The 25682-nt window shown below is 38.3% G+C and overlaps 1 protein-coding gene across 2 annotated transcripts in view; it reads left to right on the forward strand.

Moving 5' to 3' along the window:
• The first annotated feature begins 223 nt into the window (after positions 1-223).
• Positions 224-25682, forward strand: part of NF1 (neurofibromin 1) — a 211097-nt gene continuing 185638 nt past the window's right edge. For both annotated transcript variants that reach the window (XM_090257326.1, XM_090257327.1), the window contains exon 1: positions 224-393. In XM_090257326.1, the coding sequence (XP_090113452.1) occupies positions 334-393 (60 nt within the window). In that variant the 5' untranslated portion in view covers positions 224-333. The remainder of the gene's footprint in view (positions 394-25682) is intronic.

Raw genomic sequence — 25682 nt, forward strand, 5'->3', positions numbered from 1 at the left:
CTTCCGGTGGGGTGTCATGGCGGCGTCTCGGGCTGTGATGGCTGTGGGGAGACGGCGCTAGGGGGGAGAGCGACCAAGAGGCCCCCTCCCCTCCCCGGGTCCCCCTCCCCCGCCCCCCTCCCCCTAGCCTCCTCGCCAACGCCCCCTTCCCCTCTCCCCCTCCCGGCTCGGCGCAGGCCCCCCATCCCCACCCCCGTGGGAACGTTCGGAGCCTGCACTCCTCAGACCCTCTCCTCGACTCTTCCCTTACCTCAGCCCCCGCTCCCCGCCCTCTTCCCAGCCCTGGGCGCCGGCCGCCCCGTCCCTCCGCCGCCCCCCGGCCGCGGGGAGGACATGGCCGCGCACAGGCCGGTGGAATGGGTCCAGGCCGTGGTCAACCGCTTCGACGAGCAGGTAACGGGCCCGGGGCGGGCAGGAGGTGGGAGCGGTGTGGGGGTGGGGACGGAGTGGGTGAGGGAGGAAGGAGCAGCCGCCTCCCCCGCGGCTGCCTCAGGCTCCGGAGGAAAGGAAGGGGGGACAAGTGGGGGTGGCCTAGGGGGAAGTGCGGAGAAGGAGGGGATCGCTGGTCGTCGGGCTCTCTTTCCCTCCTAAATCGGGGAGTGGGGCCTTGTCCCTGACGCCCTCCCCCCCAACCCTCCATCCCTATTATCGCAGCCCATCCGCTTGCTAATAAGGATGAGTGACCTGGGGGCGCTTTCTGGGGCTCTCCATCTGGATTTAATCACCCCCCCCCTTTTCTTTTTGAAAGAAGGTGGGTAACATTTAGGGGGTTTCCTCTTCCCTCAGTAGACCTCATTGGGGGTGAGCTACTGAAGGCACCCCAAGGCCCGTCTTGTGTACCCCCTCACAGGAGAACGATAACACCCCTCCCCTCCCCCAGTTTCTTCAGCTTCCTCTCTTGGAGGGGGAAGAGTAGAAGAAAGCAGGGAAAGCACAGGTTTTCTTACTTTCTGCTCCATGGTCTCAGTCTGTGCCTGGAGCTCTAAGTGCACGCACGCACACACACACACACGCGCGCGCGCGCACACACACACACACACACACACACACACAGCACGCTTTTCTGATGCCCACACGGGCGTCCCCCCAGATCCTCATGAGACAGGACTCGCTTTTACATTGCTGTTTGCATTGGAAACATGGGTCTTGATCCCTCCTGCTTCTGAAACGTTTTTCCCGTTTTTCCTTCCTTGATCATTGCAGTTTCTCCCTTTACTTTTGCCAGCTGTCTGAGGATGTTAATGTTGCTTTCCTGAATAAGCTTCTTGGGGAGTAAGGGGAGAAGGGTGGCAGGCAAGCGGGAAACGGCATCCGAGCCGTTGACAACGGGGAGCCAGGACAGCTGGGATGTGGTCCTAGAGCCCACAGATAGGCTAGGGTTTTGTTATTGGTTTTAATTCTCACCTCTTGGTTGACAAGAGAACTTTCATGAGACTATGTGGGATGGAAAAAAAAAAGTTTCATAGCTTGGGGAGGTGCCTTTTTGTTCCCTGAACGTCACACGGTAAATCCTAGGGTTGATCAGAATGAACGTGCATGGAGCCTTTTGTCAGTGGGAATTAGTTTAACTTTGTGTTGCTGTAGGTAGTTCGGGATGTTTAAAGGGATCCCCTCCCCACCCTTTTTTTTGCAGCTTTCTGTGATGAGGGAACAGTTTAAGATTGAGTCCATTTATTTTGTATACTGGATATAGTCATCAAACTGATTATGGGAGCTGAATGGGAGGGGGAGATGGGCTCCACTATTATTTGATCCATAAACATTTCCTTACAGGACTCAGTGTTTCTGATCTACCTGAGAGATATTTGGGAATAGGCAGAGGAATTGAGAAGAAATTTGAGAGGAAACTACATGGATACAATAGAATTATAAAACTGTCAGAGACTTGAAGGAATCGTTTCACCCATCCTTCCGCTTTCAGAACAAAAAGCATCTAAACCAACTGTACTACTAATCTATCTGAGGAAGGGAAATGTTACCACGTATATTGGATTATATTACTGAGAGACCATTAGGTTTAAAACTTGATAAAGACTTTTCTCTTTGTAACTTTTAAAGGGGCACACAGAAGAACACCAAAACTTAACCAATTTTAAAAGTGATTACCTCCTTAATTAGGGAAATGGCAGTTGCAAAGATGGCCAGCCAGAAAGTTGAGAGCATCAGTCATATATACTTAACCTGCCTTTATTATCCTCAACAGTAAGTTTCTAAGTTGAAATTGGCAAATCTTAGGTGTCTGTTTTTAAATTGTGGCTCATTAACTGGGTTACTTAACAAATTAGCACCTTCTTAGACACCGCACCTATCTGCCTCACCAGCCTCTGCTGAGCTTTGAATCTGAAAGGGAATAAAGGAAAACTGTGGTTATGTGAAGGTTTTCTTTTTCTTTTTAAGAAATTGAAAAAAGGTACCCCTGAAGAATAAATATGTTCATTTAAGCACTTATATTTTCCATATCTTGTCAAGTAAAAACAGTATATAAAACACCCCCCAACAATAATATTAGGGAATAAACTCTGATTTTTGATTTGTTAACAATAGCTTGTTAGTTGTAATTTGAATGCGAATCAGAATATTCTGTGAATATTTGGTATAAAGTTCACAGTATAAAATGATTGGCAAGTGTCTTTGAAGTTGCATGTTAAGTGGCCAAATAAATAGATTTGTAAAACTTTGAAGCTGTTAAGGATTAAAAAATAAATCTCCTAGCCTTGTTCTTAAAGCCTGTTCTGGCATTTTTATAAGGATTTAAAAAGTAGTTGAAAATAAATACTCCTTGGGCAAAGGGTATTATATAGTGAGTGAAGAAAAATGCTTATTTTTTGTTCTGGAACTCATTTTTTGTAAAAAAATTTCTTCCAGCTGGTCCTCAATTGGTTCTCTGTGCTCCTTCGCTTCCTCCACCTTATCTAGCATCTAATTTAGTCTTTCTCAATGTGATCTCTTTTTTTCTTCACCTTCAAACTCACTAAGATTTCTTTTGTCTTAAACATTTGGTTGGTCTTGTAGCCTTCTCTCTATGGCTCAATCCTTTTCTTCCTTTTGGTGCCAGATACCCGCTGCTCTACTGTTTATCCACCCAGTTCCTTTCTGACTCTCTGAAAACTGGCTTCTGCCTCTGCTTTCTTTCTGGATTGCTGTTTTCTTGAAAGTGATTCCTTCTGGCAAAATAGTGGTTTTTGCTCAACTGTAATGCCACAGTGATGTTCCATTACTCCTGGAAACCAGTCTCCTCTGATTCCCAAGACAGTCCTGTCTTGTATGTATGCTTGCAGGTCTTCATATATTGATGTTCTCATTGATTTGGGGCAGATGTGCTTTCTCTGTCATACTGTGTTGCCTGTCATTGAACCGGGGTTCCTAAATTGGGGTCTGAGGTTTTCCCTGCCTCTGTCCTTCTGCTCTCCATTAGCTCGCTATGGATCCTAGATTTAATTTTCCTCATCTGTCAGAAAAGAACTGTCTAGAAAATCTCTGAGGTTCTCTTTCTAGTTTAAATAGTCGATGATTTTAATATTTTAACAGCATCGCCCTGAGCGACGTCAGTCTGCTGGGAGCCGACCCCACTTAATTTACCAAACTATTTCTCGTTGTGCCTTAGCCTGCACCTATGTTCCAGGCAGGGTGGCTCAGTCCCTTCTGCTGCTTTCTGCTTCTCTCAGCCTTTGTTTATGCGGCCCTTAAATGCTTTCATTCCTCTTTGTGCTTTTCTCATTTCCGTTCATCCTTCAATGTGCAGTTAAAGCTTCACTTTTCCCATGAAGTCCTCCTGGACTAAACTGCCATCTCACTTGGTATGCTTGTCACCTGGAGTTCTGCAGAACCACCTGGTAAGGTTTCTCCCCCTCAGGAGGGTTGGTCGAACACAGCTTAGCATTGTTTCTTTTTTTCCTATCTTTTTATCAAATAGAGTGTACACTTTCTGAAAAGCAAGAGGCCTCTGTTTGAATTTGCTTATAGTCACCCCAGTGCCCAGCATACTTAAGAGCATACAGTGTGTTGTTGATGGAATGTTTTTCACATGGTTCTTGGTTGAAAGGTACACTGTCTAAGTGGTAATATTGGCTTTGTTATGGTTATTAAATAACCAGATTTTAATTTCGTTTTTATAATAGCATCTTACAAGTTAGGTGGTATTTTAACTGGGAATAGTTGTTTTTTTTGTTTTTTTTTTAAGGCGCCCTAAAGAGAAACTTGTACATATTTATATATCCTCCCCCAGAGCTAACATGTTTTTTGAGTCAGGTTTCAGATCTGATTACCTTTGTGATCTCAGATTTTTCACTTATTAAAAATTTTTTTTTTAATTTATTGATTTTAGAGAGAGGGAGGGAGAGAGGGAGAGAGGGAGAAAGAAACATTGATTTGTTGTTCTACTTATTTATGTATTCATTGGTTGATTCTTGTATATGCTCTGACCGGGGATTGAACCTACAGCTTTGGTGTACTGGTACGATGCTCTGACCAATGGAGCTACCAGCCAGGGCAGATTTGTCACTTAATTTTAGTCTGTATATCAGGAAATTTTTTTTATAATTGTCTGATAGGATAATGAAAGTGAAATACTTTGAAATCTCTTAAATTTTTCAAATGTAAGATTAAACATTTTTTACAGTTTACTGACTACTGTGTTTTCACTAAATAAGGGAGATTGACTAGTCTCTGGATAGTCCCCTGGTGTGTAGTTTGGCTGATATATACCTTACTTAAGCATTTGCTGACAAATACTTAGGTAACATATCATGATAATAAATCTTTTTGTAACATTTGGATGTCTGTAATCTGTTTTCTTGCTTTATCATCTAATCTGTGGCGTACATACGATATATAATATGGGTCTTCAAGTGTGGGAAGTGTGATAGGAAAGTGTTGTAAGATGTTCTGTGAATTGGGCTGGCAGTATTTTTACATTAGATTTTAAATATTCCTACACTTCTTTTTATTTGACTTTTTGACTAGTAGGGAATTGATTCAAAAATATGCTTTTTATTTTTTTATTGTGATTAGCATGGAGAATTTTGTACTTAAAGGAAAGGTTAGTGATACAATAAGTAATCATGCCTTATTTTTGCATCTTTGTTCTTAAAATTACTCAGACTGCTAAGGGGCATATTTGTTTTTGCCTTTCAAATTTGGTGTTATGGGGTTCTATATAGACTATGTTGTTGCATTATAACAACATGCTTTTAAGGGTGAGCAGTGTGTATGTTAAAAATGTGTTTTGTACATGTGTTCCTTAGGCCTCAGTCCATTCTTCATTAGGGGTTTTGTGTGTGTCAGTGTATAAGACAGGGGACAAGAGGTATGGGAAGGCTTTTTCTCTTTTTAAAGGAGGAGAGTGTTGTATAGAAGAAGTAGAAGGGGAGATCTGTGGTCAGCTTAAACTGTTAAAAGGTTTAGAATCAATACTGAAGTAGAATATAGGCATCTTAAGCTCTTTATTTGCAGAGGATTGACTTGTATTTATAAAAGCATTGGCATTTCATCTGTCTTTTAGAATACCCCATTTTCTTGGGGGTAGAGAAAGATGAGACTGTTTTGACCTTGAAGAATAGAAAAATTAAGGTGTTTCACATTGTAGTGACTGAATTAAGTTTAAGGTTTCAGTAACTTGTCCATTTCTGTGTTATACCAAATGGTAGAGCCTTCAGTAAACAGCATTCTCAGGTTGTGCTGAAGAAAAATTTTAATGTTGTAGAATATAAATAACTGGAACTGATAGTGCCCTCATTAAATTCCTTTAGGAACATGCCTATTTGATTACTTCAAGAGATATATGCCTGTGATGTATAGTTATATTATTTGGTTCTCTGAGTGTGGCTTTTGAGCCATTGACTATATTATCAAAAGAGCTTCTGTTGAGACAAGAAAGCCCCAACCTAATATGGAATCCCATCCAATTGTAATGAAGAATTGGAATTATCCTCTAAAACTTGGCATATTTTTACTATAAATGGTACTAATTTCTTTGCAGTAGCAGTAATTTGAGGTGCAAACTTCCAGATTGCATATTTTCTTGAAACCACAGCCTGGCACTCTTGGTTTGGCTCAGGGTTGTCACTACCACCTATAAGCTGTTGCCTGCCCCTGTTCGTATTTTAGAGCTTTGAGTGTCTTACCCTATTGAGTTTCGGAGAACTTAATTTTTCTTCATGAAATTCTTTCCCCACCTCCACTTCACATCCCTCAAGCTGGGTGTTCTATCTAGTGCAAGAGGCATGCAGTTAATTTGGTACATAGCCCGACTTTTGCAAATTGTCTTAAAGAACTTGTACTTAACTTATTATTAATCATAGTTTTATACCCTTGTGGGTAATTATGACTCCTAACAATCTCAAGTGACCCTTCTCTGTTTAATTGTTGACAGCTTTCCTTGGGTAGTCTTCATAGTAGTTTGGGCATGAGAAACAGCTCTTGCCACCTCAGGTCTGTGATGGCAGCTTACTGTACGTTGAATAGTAAGAGAAAGAGCTTTTGACTGTGCAGTGTTCAGTGTGGCCTTGGGCAAGTCAGTTAACCTCTCTGAACTTCAATTTTATATGTCTTCATCTGTAAAATGGGGATAATTCCTGCCTTACTCATATCATGGGCTTGGTTAGTGTCTTAGGTATAAGTCTTTTACATGAAAGGAAGCTATAAAGTTAGTCAAAAGTTACTATTATCATCATCCTGTGCAGTATTTTTCTGTCGAGTAGTATTTCTACTCTGCTTGAGAAAATAAATAAAATTAGAGAGGCAAAATAACTTGTTCACAATCACATGACTGTAATTAATTGAACTTAAAAAGGAATGTGTCTTATTCCTTAGAGCAGTAACTTTTCAATAAATAGAGCTTTACAAAAAATACTATATTTTCTGAACAGATAGCATAAATATGTAAAGTGAGGAGTGTATCTTTTGATTCTTCACTTAAAGATGAGATATTACATTTTACCTTTTAAGTTCATCTGAGAGTATCTGGAAATCTTTCATGATTGGTCATGTGTTAGAAATAGATGCGAATTTTTGAACATCGTATCCTTGATTTCATTGTTCATCATTCTTTTCACTTTATCAAAGCTTTCTGGGTTGTTAGAGCAAGTTCTACATTGTTCCCTTTTTATTTAGATTTATAACATTGCATTATACTCACTGCAGATTTTTGGGTGAGGAGAGTTGTTGACTCCTGAAGGTGAGAGAATAAAATCTGTGAGAACACCAAAGGGTGTGTACACAATTATAAATATGAGATTATATATTTATTTCATTACTTTATCTTGGCATTTCACAGTCCAAGCATTTCATTTAGGATTTGATTAAATTTGAGGCAGTCTTTTAAATTTTGGTAGTATTTGAGTGCCTTGTTCTGTTGATTCCAGGGTATTTGTTTTTCTTTGCTTCTCATGTCATTGGTCTTGTCTTTTGGAGTATCTTTCTAAATCCTGTCTTCACCAGCTCAGGGCTGGGAAAATGTTTTTTTTTTTCTGCCCCAGGCAGGTCTTCTTCCTTTTGGACTGACGGGGAAGAAAGGCAGCATTTGTATTTCCTGTTTTGTTTCAGGTTTTGGCTTCTAATAACTGAATTTTCAGTTGAGAGTGGGAGAGAGAGATTTTGTTTTGGTCACCTGTTGTCAACAAAGATCAATGAAAGCCTGTGCTCTGGTTTCTGCCCTGACACGACTACCTTGCAGTGTATGCAGGTTGATTAAATTTTGAGCTGTTTCATTACCTATAAAACAGGAGAAACATGATCTGACAGTGCAAAACTTTTATAAATCTTAAAATGGATTGATTTTTGTTCCATTCTTTAAAGAGCCAGTCCTCTGATTGAAAAAATTAATTCCAGTCACTAATTGATCCTTAGTTAGGAGGAATCTGAGATTATTTAAATCTACTTCTGGAATAGTCCTGGCAGATGATTGTCCAACCGCTACTTGAACATTTATTTTAAAATACAGTGGTAATTCATGTTTATTGTAGAAATATGGAAACGCTGCAAAATCACACAAAAAAAGTAAAAATCATTTCAAATTCCACAACTCACAGAACCATGATTAAAATTTTGGTGTGTGTAATTAAATGTGCTCATTCTGAAATCAAACTGCCTGCGTTTGATCTCTTGGGCTCAGGCTGTGCCACTGCTTTACTAGCCCTTGGTCAAGACACAATTTCTTCAAACTTAAATTTCTTCACCTGTAAAATAGGGTCCATAATACTATTCACACAGAATGATTGTGAGATTTCAATTACGAAATATATGTAAAGCATGTGGTACAGTTCTGGCACATAGAAGGAACTCAATAATGTTAGCTACTGTTATTAGTGCTTGTTATTGGAACCAAGAGAGACACATTGTTTTATAATCTGCTCTTTTAGCATAACAGTGTAATCTGAACATTTGCTCGTGTAATTAATTTTATATTTAAAAACTTGTAAGAGATTGCATGTAATTTTTATTTTTCCTTAATAATGTAAAAATAAATTTTGAATTTTTTGTATTCAACATCTTCTTTTGTCCTTAGGGTGACCAGGGATACTGTGTCTCAAGGTAACCCATTCCCTTAGTAGAATCATAATCATTAGAAACTCTCCCCTTAAATTGAGGCTCATCTATTTTACTAAATCAGTAAACATTTAAATGTCCACTATTTGTGGTAAATGCCCAGCATTGTGTTAAATGTTGGGAAAATAAAGACAAGACATGTTCTTGGTCTCAAGGAACCTAGAATCTAGTAAGGGAGAAAGACAATTAAGAAAATTATGGTAAATACATATGTATAGAGTACACTGGCGGTATGTAATAGTAGCACTTAATTTAGACTGGGTGGTTAGGGAAGCCTGGGTCGAGTTGTGAATCTTGTAGAGTCTTGTATACCATACTAAAATGTTTAAACTCTTTTGAAGGCTTTGGGTAAATGTAATTTCGCTTAATGGCTTATCCTGTAGTGGGAAAGATTGAGGAATATAATAAAGGGAAAGGATGGCATGAGGTACCATAAGAGGTAGAAGAGGGTAGAGATCTAAATTCAGGTGGTGGAATTAGGGACTGAGATGGTAGAGAAGGAAAGAATGGGTTTGATTTGTAGTAAATGAGAGAGAGTGGGCAGTTTAAGGACACTTAGGAGTATTGGGCAGTATTAAGGACACATCAGAATTTGGAGACCATATCTGTTATGGGCATAGTCACTAGAATTGAGATCAAGGAAGGCTAAGGACCAGAGGTTGGATAGGTAGGTGTTCCACTTTGACATTGAAGTCACCTAGATTAAGATTGCCAGAATTAGGAAGTAGAAATATAGGATGCCCAGTTAAATGTGGATTTTAGGTAAACAATGAATAAATATTTAGTGTATTTCCCAAATATTGCATGGAATATACTTATACCAAAAAAAAATTATTCATGTTTATTTGAATTAATTTAATTGGGAGTTCTGTATTTTATCAGGCAGCATTAACCTAGATGATATCCAGATGGTGATGAATGTGAGGTAGGGGAGAAACTGAGCCAAGATCCAAATTGTTTTGATGGTGGGGAAAAATATCTAGAAAGTTGGTAGGTGCCTGTGACAAGATCAATTGGTGAGTAGCACATGAGTCATGAGCCTTAAGGAAGAGTGGGAAGAGAAGAAAAGTAGGATTTGGCCTCCTGAGTCTTCTATTCATTATTCCTTATTCAATGTCTTCTATAACTCTTCAGAATAAGTTTGTCCTTTTACTTTAAAAATATTTGAAGACAAACCTTAAGTACTCCCTAGGTGGTGGTGGTTGTTTTTTTTTTTCCCCAGGAAAATATCATACGTTTGACCATTTCTTACAGGACATAATTTCAAGACATCTCACTATTCTGGTAATTTGCCTCTTGGTGCAATGGTGGTCAATACTCAGACATACCATTTAAAATTTTTTTCTCTCAATATTTTTGTATATGAGGGTGTTATGTGAGACATTTAAAAAATGGCTTAAAAATGCCAAGCTTCAGGCACAGTATATATTTGTTGTTCATCTGATTACCAGTACAGTAAACCTATCAAAGAATGTTAATTGGCATGTCTGTTTTTTTTTAAGTTTTATTATAAATTTCAAACATATACAAAAGTGGAGAGATGATTGTAAATGAATCCCCATGTACCCATACCCAGCTTCTGCTTAGTTTTATTTCACCCATGCACCTGCCCGTTGCCTGCCCAGCATCCCTCCATTATTGTGACGCAGTCCCAGTTATCATCTCATTTCAGCATGACAACTTCTTTTTTCTCTTTTCCTTTTCTTTTTTGCAGCTCATTTTCTTCTTAAATTTATTTTTAAAAATTTACAATTACAGTTTACATTCAGTATTATTCTGTATTAGTTGCAGAAGTACAGCAAAGCGGTTAGAAAATCATGTACGTTACAGAGTGGTCCCCCCGCTGCTTCAAGTACCCACCTGGCCCCGTCCGTGGTTATCTCCATATTGTTGACTGTATCCCCTGTGCTGTAAGCTACATCCGTGTGACTGTTGTGTGACTACCAGTTTGTGCTACTTAATCCCTTCACCTTTTTCATCCAGCCCTCCAAACCCACGCCCCTCTGACAGCTGCCATTCTGCCCTCTGTATCTATGAGTCTTTCTGTTTTGTTTGTTTGTTTATTTTGTTCGATTCCACATGTAAGTGAAAGCATATGGTACTTGTCTTTCTCTGTCTGACTTATTTCACTCAGCATAATACCCTCTTCCATCACAGCATGACTTATTTTTAACTCACGTTGACTTTAAGAGCTGTGTGATTTGAAAACAGTACTCAATTAGGAATCGTAAAACTTGCGTTTAAGTCCTAATTTCCTGAAAGAAAAAGAAGAATGAGTTAACCTGGGCAAGTCAAGCTGCCTGAGCCCTAGAGTCCTAATATTTTGAAGAGTGTGTGTGTGGGTTGGGAGGGGATGTAATGCTACCTGCTTTTTTCCCCACAAAGATATGAGGTAATATATGTGAATCAAAGATATGAGTGTAATATATGTGAAGGTACTTTTGTAAACTCTAAATTTAAAGTGAAAGCATTTTATATAGGAAGAAGTTCATTGTTATTAGTAGATGCTCCTTCTGTAAGTGCTTAAAGGCCATCTGTAGAATAATCGGTCTTAAAATTATTTGGATGTTGACATTAAATTAAGTCCATAGACCTGAAATCACCTTTCCCCCTTACCCACCCCTGATTCCTAAGTGAGTACTGTTACCATTCCTGGCGTGGCACCTTTCTGTTTTTCATGACTTCTGAAAGTTCACGGACAGCATTTCTCTTACCACATGTCTAAATTTTCATCTGTAACCTTGGATTAATTCATGTAGACTTGAATTCAGATAAAGCAGGTGGGGCCGTTAAGCTCTATCTAAGCTGATGGCTTTCAGTCGTGTTCTTCTTCAGATTTGAAGATTATTTTGTTTTCTGCTAGAACAATTAGAAGTAAAATTGAATTAAGTAGTTCTTTTATTTAATCTCTTGTTGATATTATACCATGTACTCTAGTGGTTCATAACCTTCTTCATCGTGATCTTTTTTTTTTTTTTTTAAATATATTTTATTGATTATGCTGTTACAGTAGTTCCAATTTTTTCCCCTTTACTCCCCTCCACCCAGTATCTCCCTCCCCCCGCATCCCCCCCCAAGTCCATACCCATGGTTCGTAAAAAATAACTATCCCTCCCTCTCAGATATTAAGACCCTTTGTAATCTTGTAAAGGACAATGGGCGAAGGTCTCAAGCTCCTCTAGCTGCTTCAAGCTGGACATGGTCGTCGTCCTACCTACCCTTGGGTCCAGAAATCCCTAATAAGAGTGGGGGTGTGGAGGGGAGGGTGGCCTTCCCACATGGGGAAGGATCATGCAGACTCCAGGTCAGTTGGCTGTCTCCGGACAACGGCGTGCTTGGTTTAGCAGGCTGGCATCCTTGTTGTGTTCTGGGGGCAACAGATTTGGCAAAAAGGGTTAAAAAGCATCATTCAATCCATAACTACTAGGTGGCAAAAGGCAGGGATTAATTTTTCAATGTTCCACATTAGGAGAAAAAAAAAAAAAAAAAAAAAAAGGGGCTTCTTTGGAGGAAGGTGTGCTAGGCACATCTCTCCTGTCCAAAACCCTTTTGCCCATTTTATTTAGTTTGGGCTGAGGGAAATAGTTTATGTTTCCCCCATCTCAGACCTCTGGGCCCTTTCTGTCCAAGCCATTAGGATAGAAAAGAGAATTCAGTTTTAAAGTGAAGCCCACAGACCACCCCATTCTTCACCACCTCAGCCATTTAGTTCAGCCAAACTGTTGAGTCTCCGGAGGCAGCGCTGCAGAGAGGATTAAGTGAGGCTTATGCGTACAGACAATCACTCAGGTAATGCGGTCATAGGCTTATGCCCTTTGAAACCTCATCGTGATCTTAATACAGTTTAAAAAGCCTTTAACTATTTATTTTAACATTTTATCTTTAAAGTTTTAAGTTATTCTGAACTTTTAACTTTTTATAGTCTTCTATCAATTTGTCCATTGTATATAGCATGTATATTTTTTCTTAAATGTTCTTACAAGTATTGAACTCTGGGGGAGAGGAGAGTAGGATCAACTGATATAGGCACATTAGTTTCTTTAGACATGCCAGCTTTACCAAATAGCCTAAGACTTTTGTTAAAAGTACATATTTCCTGGTCCCACTGAACATCTATGAATTTTAGAGATATGGACAGTGGGTTGCAGTTTTAAAATATCTCCCCAGGTCATTTTGTCATAAAACTGGGTTTGTGAATCACTGCTGTATGACACGCGGGGAGATTTTAGTTTCTGGGTAGTACTTAGGAGGTCACAGCAACTGTCATCTATACTGCTGTGACAAGTAGAAAAAAACTAGATGAATTTTTAAAACCCTGTTTAAAAAAATATTGGAGGGCTTACTTGACCGGATAGCTCAGTTAGTTAGAGCGTCGACCCGATATGCCAAGGTTGGGATTTGATCTATAGCCAGGGCACATGCAAGAATCAACCAATGAATACATAAATAAGTACAACAATAAAAATTGTTATCTCTTCTCTTTCCCCCTCTTTTCTCTTTCCCTCCCTCCCCTCTCTCTTCCTCCCTCCCTCTCTCTCTCTAAAATCAATAAATTAAGAAAATATTGAAGTGGTGTAGAAATAATGAGGACTAGATGAATTAAAATTCCAGAGATAGAAGAGCCCTTTGTTAGGTGAGAAGCAGATTGCTGACATTTATTAATTCTGGACACAGACTGAAGGAAAAGGATGAACCAGTGGTGAACTGCAATATAGCTCTCAGCATAGTTCAGTTCCTGAAAGGATTGAAATGATCAGCCTCTTTCATCTTTTTTTCTAATAGTAAATGGAGAACTCTCACCAGTAAGACATATTCTGGAATTTCTGGGGTTCTTTCCTGTATAATGAGCATAGAATGAACATTTTTTTTAATTTGAAAAGGTGGAAAACTGTTACTCATAATCTAGAATAAACATTACCTGTAGAAGTAGACTCACAGGTAATTGAAATTAGTAGACAAGGACTTCAGCATGCTATAAGAAATGAAGGAAAAAATGGATGGAAGACTGGAGAATTTCTGTACAGAATTGGAATCCATAGAAAGGAATGAAAAACACACCCTTGGTTGCTTAAGGCCTTTCATTTATATGTTAATCGGAAAACTTCGGTGTAGGATTCTAGGACCTCATTTTACCTTTGCACTATTCTCTCTCTTTTTCTAGTTTGTCTTTTTAAAAAAACATATTTTATTGATTATGCTATTACAGCTGTTTTACCCCCTTTGCCCCTCTCCACCTGATACCCTCATTCCCTCCAGCAATCCCCTGCTTAGTTCATGTCCATGGGTAATGCATGTAAGATCTCCCAAGTCCCTTCAGAGGCCCCCTATTTAACTTTTTAAGAAGCTGCCAATCATTATTTTCCAAGTGATTATACCATTGGATAGTAGTATAAGAGAATTTCAGTTGCTTCACATATTTGCCAACTCTTATTTTTCTTTGAAAAAATTTTAATTATATCCATCCTAGTGGGTGTGAAGTGGTATGTCATTATGGTTTTGATTTGTATTTCCCTAAAGACGAATGATATCGAGCGCCTTTTCATGTGCTTATCTACCATCTGAATGTTTTCTTTGGTGAAGTGTATATTCAGATCTTTTGCCCATGTTGTAAAAATTTTTGTTTTTGTTTTTTGTTCTTTACTGTTAAGTTTTGAGAGTTTATAATATATGTTGAATACAAGTTCTTTATGAGATGTGATTTGCAAATATTTTCTCCCAGTTTCTGGCTTTTTTTTCCCCCTCAGTTTTTTGAAAGCAGATGTTCTTAATTTTGCTGAAGCCGAATTTATCAATTTTTCTTTTAAAAAAAGGTAATGTTATTGATGGTATATTGAAGAAAGCTTTGTCTAACAAAATCACCAAGATTTTTGTTTTATGTTTTCTTTTAGAAATTTTATTTTAGGCTTTACAACTTAAGTCTATGACTTATTTTTGGTTAATTTTTGTACTTGGTGAGATTCTGTATGTCTGTTGTTTTGCCAGTTCACACAGTCTTGATTATTATAGCTTTTTTTAAATAGTAAAATCTGAAATTGGGTATCGTAAATTCTCCAATTTTGTTGTTCTTTCTCAAGATTGTTTTAGCTAGTATAGATCCTTTGCACATCCATGTACAGGTTAGGACCCATTGGTCAATTTCTATAAAGAACTCTTATTTGAGAGGGATTGTGTTGAACTATCGTTTAGTTTTGGGAGGATTGCCACTTTAACATATATTTAAAATTTTTTTTTTTAAGATTTATTTATTTATTTTTAGAGAGGGGAAGAGAAAGAGAAAGAGAGGGAGAGAAACATCAATGTGGGGTTGCCTCTTCACTCGCCCCTAACTGGGAACCCAGCCTGCAACCCAGGCATACACCCTGACTGGGATCGAACCTGCAGCCTTTTGGTCTTCAGGCTGACGTCAATCCACTGAGTCACACGAGCCAGGGTTAAGATTTTATTTATTTGCTTTTAGAGAGAGGGAAGGGAGGGAGAGAAACAGTGATGTGTGAGAGAGACATCAATTAGTTTCCTCTCACTCGCCCCCATCGGGTGACCTGACCTGCAACCCAGGCATGTGCCCTGACTGGGAATCAAACCAGCGACCTTTGGGTTCGCAGGCCAGTGTTCAATCCACTGAGCCACACCAGCCAGGGCTTTTAACAGATATTTTAAAATTTCTGTTTCAGATTATTGGTAATATAAAGGAACACATTGATTTTTGTTTGTTGATCTTGTTTGTTTTTTAGTGAGGCCATACGTTTTTTTGTTGTTGTTTATCTCATAAAAGTCAGCTAAACATATTTGACAGTCTAATTCTCTGCTTGACTTCTAAAAACTAGAATACATGTAAGGGGCCTTTCTGTTATTAGATTGTGAAGAAAAATTTGGCTAGGATGATGCTGATAGGAACAAGAAGGTTTCAAGAGGAATCAAGTCCTTTGTCCCTCCTCCAGCCTTGCAGTACCTCCTTGGTGTACCCTCAGCAAAGCCTTAACAAGGGGGCAGCCGGCAAGGGAGAAGTGTAGTTTGCACAGTAGCCCCACCATCAGAAAATAAAGTAAAGAAGGATAGGTGTGAAGGTGAGAGACAGGAATCTAGCAATTGGCACAGTCTGCTTCTTTGGCTACTCCGCAGCCCTATCTGCCTTTGTACAGATAGTTGATCTTGTGTACAGAAGGCAAACAGTCCATGCTATTGCCTAAGTAGATGGAAGTCTTCTTTGTAAAAATGAAGATGTCCTCCGCCTCTTCCCCGACTGAGAGCCAAGGTCCAGTATTCATTGTATTCATCTCTGGGTGGCATTCACACTATCCACTTCTGGGTATGTTAATTATGCCTCAAATTCATAGTCCCATATGAATATCCTGTTACCTAAAGACTAAGTTATAAAGTTAACTTTTACTAATAAGACTTGTATAACACATTGAAAAGAGAAGAAATTGGTTTGTATGCTCACCTAAAATCTTCTAAAGTAAGCAAAGAAGAAAATATGTATCACTGCTGTAGACCTTGCTTTGGTCAACAAGGTGAGAGATTGTAGTTTATAACTACTTCTTCTATCCATTCCATGTTCCCTTTACAATCATTCAGGACCTCAGCTGGTGGGGTAACCCGAACCTTTGTTAGTGAAGAACATGAATTCTCAGTGGTCTTGTTCTGTGTTTTTTTCTGTTAACTTTTACTTATACACACGTGTAAGAGATATTTCAGAGAATCCTCAGGGTTTCAGACAAGAGTCCTCCCTGTGCTCCTTATGCAGCAGTACAGTAAGTAGTTCAGTATCTCCTGGGTAACCCATATGAATTACATCAGCTAGTTGAATGGCCCCCACTTCTTTGCCTGTTGATTTAGTACAGTATTTTAAAAATTTTTTATTTTTGATTTTAGAGAGAGAGAAAGAAGGAAATACTTATTTGTTGTTCCACTTATTTATGCATTCACTGGTTGATTCTTAACATGCCCTGACTGGGGACCGAACCCACAACTTTGGTGTACGGGACAACACTCTAACCAACTGAGCTACCCAGCCAGGGCTAGTGCATTGGTTTTCAACTGAGGGTAATTTTGTCTCCCAGGGGACATTTGGCAATATCAAGAGGTACTTTTCATTCACACGACTTTGTGGGGTAATGCTACTGACATGTCGTAGGTAGAGGTCAGGAGTGCTGCCAAGCATCCTGCAGTGCACAGAACAGCCCCCAACAGCAAAGAATTATCCAGTCCAAAATATCAGTAGTGCTGAAGTTGAAAATCTTGATTTAATGGTACACAGCCCATGTGATCAGGAAGCAGTTTCAACTTCCAATTCAGTAAACTATGATGAAGTCATTCTTTCCTTGGGAAACTAAGACCTCAAAACCAGCAGATATCAAAGTTGTAGGTATTATAAGCAAAATTTACACTAATGGGGTTTTTAGGGAAAATAAGGAGAGAGACCACTTATATTTACACCCCTTGATTCTCAAGACACTTGTATTCTGGCTATGGAGAAAAACAGTAATGTAAATTGATTGTTGATTCAAAGCATATATTTGAGGATTTGGTCTCCAGCTAGCACTGTAACTGAGTGTTCAGCAGGTTATTCTATTATTCTGTTGGACTAGCTGCTTACGGGTGACAGAGTATGTGCTAAGACCAGTGAATCCCAAGGTCCATAGCCCTCCTGCGCTTCTTTTGCTGTGAAAGGAGTTCTTTGTTTCATTTTGCTTGAAGTGGGACTTTTGGCTCAAATATCTAATTTTACTTGCTTATGTTCTTAAATTGTAGTCTACTTATGGAATGAAGAACATTTCCACCGCTATAATTTTATTTGCATATTAGATTTTAGATAAATTGAAGATTAATGTAAAATGTATATTTTATAATATCGACTGATTTTTTTTCCCCCTGGTTAACTGCAATGGAATCATTTTGGCATGGGGAAAAAATGGTTAACAGTAGACTGTAGTGGGTCCTCTCAATATGAAGTTTATAGGACGTAAGCCAGGAAGCTAAATTTCCATTGACTTGGTCTTCTTTCTTCTCAGTGATTCCAAGTTTAGTTTGATCTGTATCTGTCTTTTTTTATTTTTTTATTTTTTATGAATGAATTTTTTCATTCAGCCTCATAGTAACAAATGGTCATTAGTACATGACTAAATAGCTCAGGCTCATAGCTTGAACTAAGTTGTAAACTAATCACAGTGGCAAGTGCTTGAACTGTGTTATATGAAAAATCTCTTCCTTCCTTGTGATAAGTTTAGGATTGTTTAAAATGTCATGCTACAACTAGCACATAGAATCTTTGCCATTCAAAAAACTGTTTTCTCAGCCTCAGGAAGGAGGTAAAGCCTGGATTGGAATCTTAACCGATGGTGACTTCTGCAGCTTTTAATTTATTAAAATTTACAATGTGTGAATTGTGCTAGAATATTTTGTTAATTTGTTCTTAGAAATTTGAATCCCAGAGATAAACATAATAGACATTTAGCTGTGCCTACTTGGAATCTATTATTTGGATATCTATTTTCATTTTTAACATCAACTGCATTGTTTTTCCACATAGCTAGAAAAAGATGATTCAGAAATTTGATTGATAGCTTTTTAAAGAATTGTGTTAGGAAAATAATTTTTGCAAAATGTAATTTAAACAAATTAGCTAAAATGATGACCTGGGGGCAAATTGTTTTGTTAGGTAAAAACTACCTTGGAGTTCTGGGGCTGCCAGTGTCAGTTACATGCTTTTAAAATCTTTGAATAATTTAAAACTTCTAGAAATGTTTCAGCGATAATATAAAAGCTCTTTATATTCTTTACCTAGATTTACTAGTTATTTATATTTCGCTCCATTTGTTTTGTTTCATTATTTGTTCTCTCTCCCTCCATCTCCCTCTCTTCTTCCTTCTTTCCCTCCCTGTCTTCTTCCTACCAACGTTTGCACATGGAGAAGGTTGACAGTAAGTGTAGGCATCGTGTTCCTAAATACTCCTAAATATGTCAGGTGTCCTTAATAAGGAGGGATCGCTGCTACTTAACTACAGTATAGTTACTGAAGTCAGGACATTAAATATTGGTAACAGTACTGTTCTCTTTAATACATGGTCCATAGTTAAAGTTCATCAGTAGCATTGCCCAAATAATTCACAGACTTTAAAAACGTTTTTTTTTTTTTTTAACCAACTTCTTGTGTTTTTATTGCAATAGTGATTTTTGAAGTGGCACTTGTTTTTTCTTTCTCTCTCTTCCAGGGTTTCATATGTAGGAATTAATTAATACTCAACACTATAAACTGTACACAAACTACATACCATGTTTCTCATGCTTAGGCATGTGTAACCTAAGTCTGAGTTGGTGTGATAGGCTCCACCCTTAAGCATCCTTTGGGTAGTCTTTTTGGAACATGATTTTACTTAAATTTTTTTTAGAAAAAGATTTTTAAAATTTAAACAAACATGGCTTTATTATATAATAGAATGCATTATTTGCATCTCTTTTTAAGATAAAACATGAGACTTCAAAGAAGTCATTTATCTGCCAATAATTGAGAGTCAGATTCAGGCCAAATTTCCTTAAGGTAGGGGAAGTATCTCCTAGGTTAGGCTGGTGAAGCCTAGGCATTTGGCTGTTTTTTAAAAAAATTTAATGTTTGAAGTTCTTGGATCAATAGTTTTAGGGAAAATCATCACAGTTTTAAAATAATAATAAATCATAGTAATTATGTTTGTATTGGTGAGAGGAATGATGCTATATGCAATATTTCATCAAAGTATCTCTGTCCATCTGTGTAATGGATACCTTTAATTTAGAGTAGATCAACATCTGTAGAGGGTTTTTATTTCTTTTATTACATTAGAAAATCATAAGTTGTGATTATTGGTTGTCAGGAGTAGCAGCAAGTGTTTGGCTCTGTTTTGGATATTTGTATTGAATATGAACTGAAATATTGTGGAGCATAATATTTTAAGAACCACTTTTAACATATTGTCAGATGCTAAATTGATGTACACTTTAAAAGCAAGAGCTGGAAGATTGAATGTACCAACTTGACAATAGTGGCAGGTAGCAAGTGGCAAGGTTTTTCTTTCCTCTAATATGGTTGGTTTTTCTCTCTGCGTGCATATGTATGTGTTTGTGCATGTATGTTAGGGAGGGAAGGAAGAGGAATACAGTAGCATATTTCCATGTATTTATTTTGAGGGAGGATATTTCTTTTTTAAATTATAAATCATCTAATTTTCAAAAGATTGCAGTTACACATGAAGCTCTCTTTGCACTCTTCCCTGATTTAGTTCTCTCTTGTGTAGTGTTTACTACTACTACTATGACGCTGACTTGTACTCTTTCTGCCCTTTTATACTCTTATTATATATGTATGTGTCCATACAGTAATTACAGTTTTACCTTTTACATAAAAATACACTGTAAATATTCTTCTCCACACTTGCTTTTTTAAGCCTGTTACATTTTTAGATTTGATTCCTGTTTATAATTTATACATGCACATTTAGTTGATTCAGTTTAACTGTATAATATTCCATTGTACAAATGTCAGTTTATATATTTCTGCTATAGAGGAATACTTAGTTTATTTTCAGGTTTGTTTATTTTTTTCTATTTTCTTTTACAAATAGTGCTTCAGGAAGCATATATTTGCATGTATTCTCTAGGTTTTTATCTATGACTTACAGTGTGTTGTAAAACTTAAACATACAAGAATATATGAAACATGTTTGTATAGCTTATAGTTTAAAAATAATACTATGGCCTTGGCTGGTGTGGCTTAGTGGGTTGGGCATTGTCCTGCAAACGGAAAGGTCACTAGTTCAAGTCTAGGTCCCCAGTTGAGGATATACAAGAGATGACAGATTGATGTTGCTCTCACCATCGATATTTCTCTCCCTTTCTTTCTCCATCCTTTCCCCTTTTTCTAAAAATAAATAAAATCTTTAAAAAATAATAGTACTATAAACACTTGTTAATCCAAATACAGACTAAGAAGTAAAATGTTATGAATTCCATATAAATGTCTGTACAGTCCAAATCACATTCCTTTTCTAAAATTGTAATAAAACATTCTTGAATTCACTGTCTTGAATTGTAATAAAAAGTTCCTCTTGTCTTTGTAGTATCTCTCCCTAAAAATGTGTTGTTTTTCTTGCCTGTTTTTGATCTTTATATAATAGAGTAATACTGTAAATATTTATCTGATTTATTGTGTAAGGATTTTTTCTTTTTTTCCACTGTCACCCATGATGTTGTATGTAATTAATTTATTTAACTGCTATAGAGTAATTTATTATGTGAATATGCTACAGTTTATTTATACATGCTGTTCGTGATGGTCAGTTGGAGTGTTTCTAGTGTTTTTGCTATTACTAACAGTGCTGCTAGTGAACATTCTTACACACATCTCTTGTGTATGTGTAAGACTTCAGAGTATATGAGGTCTGTCCAAAAGAAGCCCAGCCATTGTTAACATAATGAAAATGGTTTGCATAACGTTGATGTAACCTGGCAGCCAAGGAAGGTGAACTGGAATGCGCATGTGTGAACAATGGCAACTTCACTGTACCAGTCAGTGGGGGTGGTAGACACCCTTGAGTGAGCACACGTACTGTGTGGCCATTGCATTACAAATGACTGTGCGAGTAGAGCAGCAAATCTGTATCAAATTTTGCGTTAAGCTTGAACATTCCTCCATGGAAACTATTCGGAAGATTCAGAAGGCGTTTGGGGACAATGCAGTGAGTGCAGCGTAAATAAAAGTGTAGCGCAAATGCTTCAAAAAAGGTCAAGAATCTGTTGAAAGTGATCCACGTTCTGGAAAGTCTGCAACAAGCAGAACACCTGGGAATGTTGAATACGTACGGGCTTGCAAGCAAAGATCAGGGAGTGCGAGAGCTAGGAGATGATCTGGGGATTCTAAAAACTACTGTGTCCAAGATTTTGATGTAGGACCTTGGAATAAAACGCGTTGTGGCAAAATTTATTTTACAGCTTCTGCTATCAGGGCAGAAGAAACATTGTGCTGCCGTTGCTAATGACTTGATTCAAACCTCTACCAATAAACCAGATTTCCTCAAGAACGTCATAACCAGAGATGAATGATGGGTCTACCACATGAGTATGATCCGGAAACGAAGGCCCAGTTGTCCCAGTGAAAGTTGCTCGGTTCTTCATACCTGAAGAAGGCATGGCAAAGTCACAAGATCTAGACCTTATTAACTATGTCTTTTGATTGGGAAGGTGTTGTCCATCACGAGTATGCCCTTCCAGGCCAAACAATTAATAAGGAATACTACTTCAATGTACTTTGTTGGTTGAGAGCTGCAATATGATGAAAACAGCCACTACTATGGGCAACTTGTGGTTGGTAGCTTCATCATGACAATATACCGTACGCTTATGCATCATGTCTTGTGCAGGTTTTTTTGTGAAACATCAAATCATTCAGGTGACTTAGCACCCTACAACCCAGATTTGGTGACCTGTGTCTTCTGGCTTTTCCCAAAACTAACATCACCTTTGAAAGGGAAAAGATTTCTGACTGTTGATGAGATGGTGTAACAGAACCCCTGGGCTGCTCTGATTGAAACAGAACCCATGAGCTGTTTAGTTAGGGGCCCGATTGTCCACCGCCAGAATTATAACTCTCAATACCAGAGTTTAGTGAAAAGAAAAAGAATTGTTTATTTGCACATAGTTCTGCCTCCCTCTCCCAGACCTGTCCAGCCTTAGGAAGGTCAGAAACACCGTTTCCCTACTTCCTAGGCACAGTTCAGCTTTACCAGTAGCTGCCAATCACTCAAATCTGACTGGGGAGGTCCTTTCTGTGCTGTGGTGCCCTCCAGCTCTCAATGCAGGACCGCCTGGATTCTCAGCCTCCTTGTAAACTGCCTTCTTCCTGCAAACCGCATGGATCTCCTCTCCTCAAAACTGCATGGCCAGAGCCTCTTCTTAAAGCAGCCTGGAGAGCCCCCTCCTCCAAGCCACCTGGAGGGAACCCCCGAGCTAAAATGTCCACCGCTGCTTATATATCCCTGACTGTGTCCTCTGACGCAGTGGGTGTTGCAACCAGTTCTGACCATTCACAGAACCTTACGCAGGCTCTGTAGGCTCCTTCCGTACCATCCCACAGTCCAAGACCCCTCCCATCTTCCTGGGCCTTGGAAGTTTCAAAGCAGATCTTGGTGCAACAAAGTTTCCAGCCACTCGCCCCAGGCATGCAAAGGCATCCTGAAAGCTGCTTCCTTTTCCCTATCTCCCAGCTGCAAACTCTGGGGTTTGTTCTTGGGCACCCCTGTTTCTGTAATAATGGGCATGTAATAGGAATTCCAATAAAGGGTTTTGCAGTGTTTTGAATAGCTGCAGAGATGCAGGTAGAACTGTGTGAAATCCCAAGGTGCCTACTATGAATAGGATTGAGGTGTCATTGTACTATATACAGTGTTTCGTATATCTTTTATCTTCTACAGTATATGCCTCTATTTTTAATATGTGGTTGGATACTTTCTGGACAGACCTTATATATCCTGGAAGAAGGATGTAGGCTTTTTCAACTTTATTAGGTAATCCCAAATTATTTTGTTTTTTAAAGTGATAAACAGTTGACACTCCCACCAGCAATATATATGTATTTCTGTTGCTCTGTGTTCTTGCCAATGTTTGGTATTGTCTGTCTTTTTAATTTTTAGCTATCTGGTGGGAAAGAAATGTTGTATCATTGTAATTTGAATCTGTATTTCCTTAACTACTGAAGAGGTTCAGCTTCTTTTCAGATATTCATGAACTGTTTATTTCTTATTCTGTGAAATCTATATATCTCTATCTCTATATATCTCTCTATATATGTATTTACTCATTTTTCTGTTTGGCTTGTTTGACTTTTCCTGATTGATTCATTGTAATTGTTATATGGTTTATGTTTTTTAAAATCTGAAACTTTGATTTTTAAAAAAAAATTGTATTTCATTGTTAAAAGGACCCTGATTTTTCCACTCTTTGCCCCTCTCCACCTAGCACCCCTCACTCTCTCAGGCAGTCCCCCCACCATCGTTCATGTCTCTGGGTCATGCGTATAAATTCTTCGGCTACTCCATTTCCTCTACTGTACTTTATATCCCCATGGCTATTCTGTAACTACCTATTGGTATTCTTAGTCCCCTCACCTCTTCACTCTTTCTCACACACCCATCCCATCTGGAAACTATCAAAATGCTCCCTATATCCATGATTCTCTCTCTTCTTGTTTGCTTAGTGTGGTTTTTAGATTCAACTGTTGACAGGTACATATTTTTGCCATTTTATTTTTTATAGTTTTGGTCTTTTTCTTAAATAAGAAACCATTTCATATAATAATGGTTTGGTGATGATGAACTCCTTCAGTTATTTCTTGTCTGGGGAGCTCTTTACCTGCCCTTCCATTCTAAACGATAACTTTTCTGGGTAGAGCACTCTTGGCTGTAGGTCCCTGCTTTTCAGGATTTTGAGTATTTCTAGCAGATCTCTTCCAGCCTGCAAAGTTTCTTTGGAGAAATCAGCTGACAGCCTATGGGAGCTCCCCTGTGGGTAACTAACTTCTTTCTCTTACAGCTTTTAAGATTCTCTCTTTATCTTTAAACTTTGGCATTTTAATTATGATGTGTCTTGGAGTGAGCCTCTTTGCATCCATCTTGTTTGGGACTCTGTGCTTCCTGGACTTATATGTCTGTTTCCTTCACCAAATTAAGGAAGTTTTCTTTCATTTTTTTTTTCCAAATAGATTTCCAATTTCTTGCTCTTTCTCTTCTCCTTCTGGCACCCCTGTGACGCAAATGTTGGACCTCTTGAAGCTGTCCCAGAGGCTGCTTATACTATCCGTATTTTTGGGGGTTCTCTTTTCTTCTTCTTGTTCTGATTGTTTTTGCTTCCTTATGTTCCATTACATTGATTTGATTCTTGGCTCATCCACTCTACTGTTGTTTCCCTGTAAATTGTTCTTTAGTTCAATTAGTGTGTCCTTTGTTTCTGACTGGATCTTTTTTATGCTGCTGAAGTCCCCACTAAGTTCGTTGAGCATCCTTATAACCAGCATTTTGAGCTCTGCATCTGATAGACTGCTTATCTCCATTTCGTTTAGCCTTTTTCTGGAGTTTTGATCTGTTCTTCATATGGGCCATGTTTCTTTGTCTCCTCGTTTTGGCAGCCTCCCTGTGTTTGTTTCTGTGTATTTGGCAGAGTTGCTTTGACTCTGTCAGGCTTGTGCCCTGATTGGGAATCAAACCGGCAACCTTTCACTTTGCTGGCTTGATTCCAAGGCTGTGGCCCACCAAGGCTGTGGCCCACCTAATGGATGGAGCCACACCAGTGAGGGCCCAGGTGATTTGATTCATGTGTCATTATGTAGTGCTCCTCTTTATTTCTAGTGCTTTTTGCCTAAGCTTGTTCCACTTTTCTTTGATAGATCTTTTTCAGTTCTTTGGCCATCAGTCTTTCTATGCCCTTAGGTTAGTCTGTTTCTAATAAACAGCACATATGTAACCAGTCTGAATTTTTTTTCTTCTAAGTGAAAAGAGTTTAGCCAATTTGATATTCATTGTGATTACTGATATATTTGGATTGTCTTATGCCATTTCATTATGTGCCTTTTATTTGTCCAATTAAAAAATTTTTTTTTCTTGAATCTCAGACTTCCTTTCTGGGTTCATTTTTCCTCTGCTTGAAGCAGATTCTTTAGAATTTCCTTTAATGAGGGTCTGTTGTGGTAATTGTTCTTATTTTCCTTCCTTTGAAAGTGTCTTTACTTCCCCTTATCTTTGAATAATAGTATTGCAAGGCAGTGTTTGTCTCTCAATATGTTAAAGATATCATTTAACTATCTTTTTGAGCTCTTTCATTGCTGTTGAGAATTTAGGTGTCAGTAATTATCATTACCTTGTAGGTGATATTTTCTTTGGCTGCTTTTTAGTTGTCTTTGTTTTTTCTTGCTCTGCAGTTTCACTGAAATATTTGTAGGTATGTGGATTTCTTTTTATTCTGCTGTGGAGTTTTGGACTTCCTGGAGCTGAGGATTGTCATTGTCTAACAGTTCTAAAACTGTTATATATTTTGTTTTTACAGTTGACCTTGGCTTTTTTTAAGACTTTATTTTTAATATTTTTTTTTATAGCCGTTTTAGGTTTATAACAAAATTGAGA

The sequence above is a fragment of the Furipterus horrens genome, unplaced genomic scaffold, assembly GCF_987537825.1.
Source record: "Furipterus horrens unplaced genomic scaffold, mFurHor1.1.pri manual_scaffold_11, whole genome shotgun sequence".
In the NCBI taxonomy this organism is placed as follows: Eukaryota; Metazoa; Chordata; class Mammalia; order Chiroptera; family Furipteridae; genus Furipterus; species Furipterus horrens.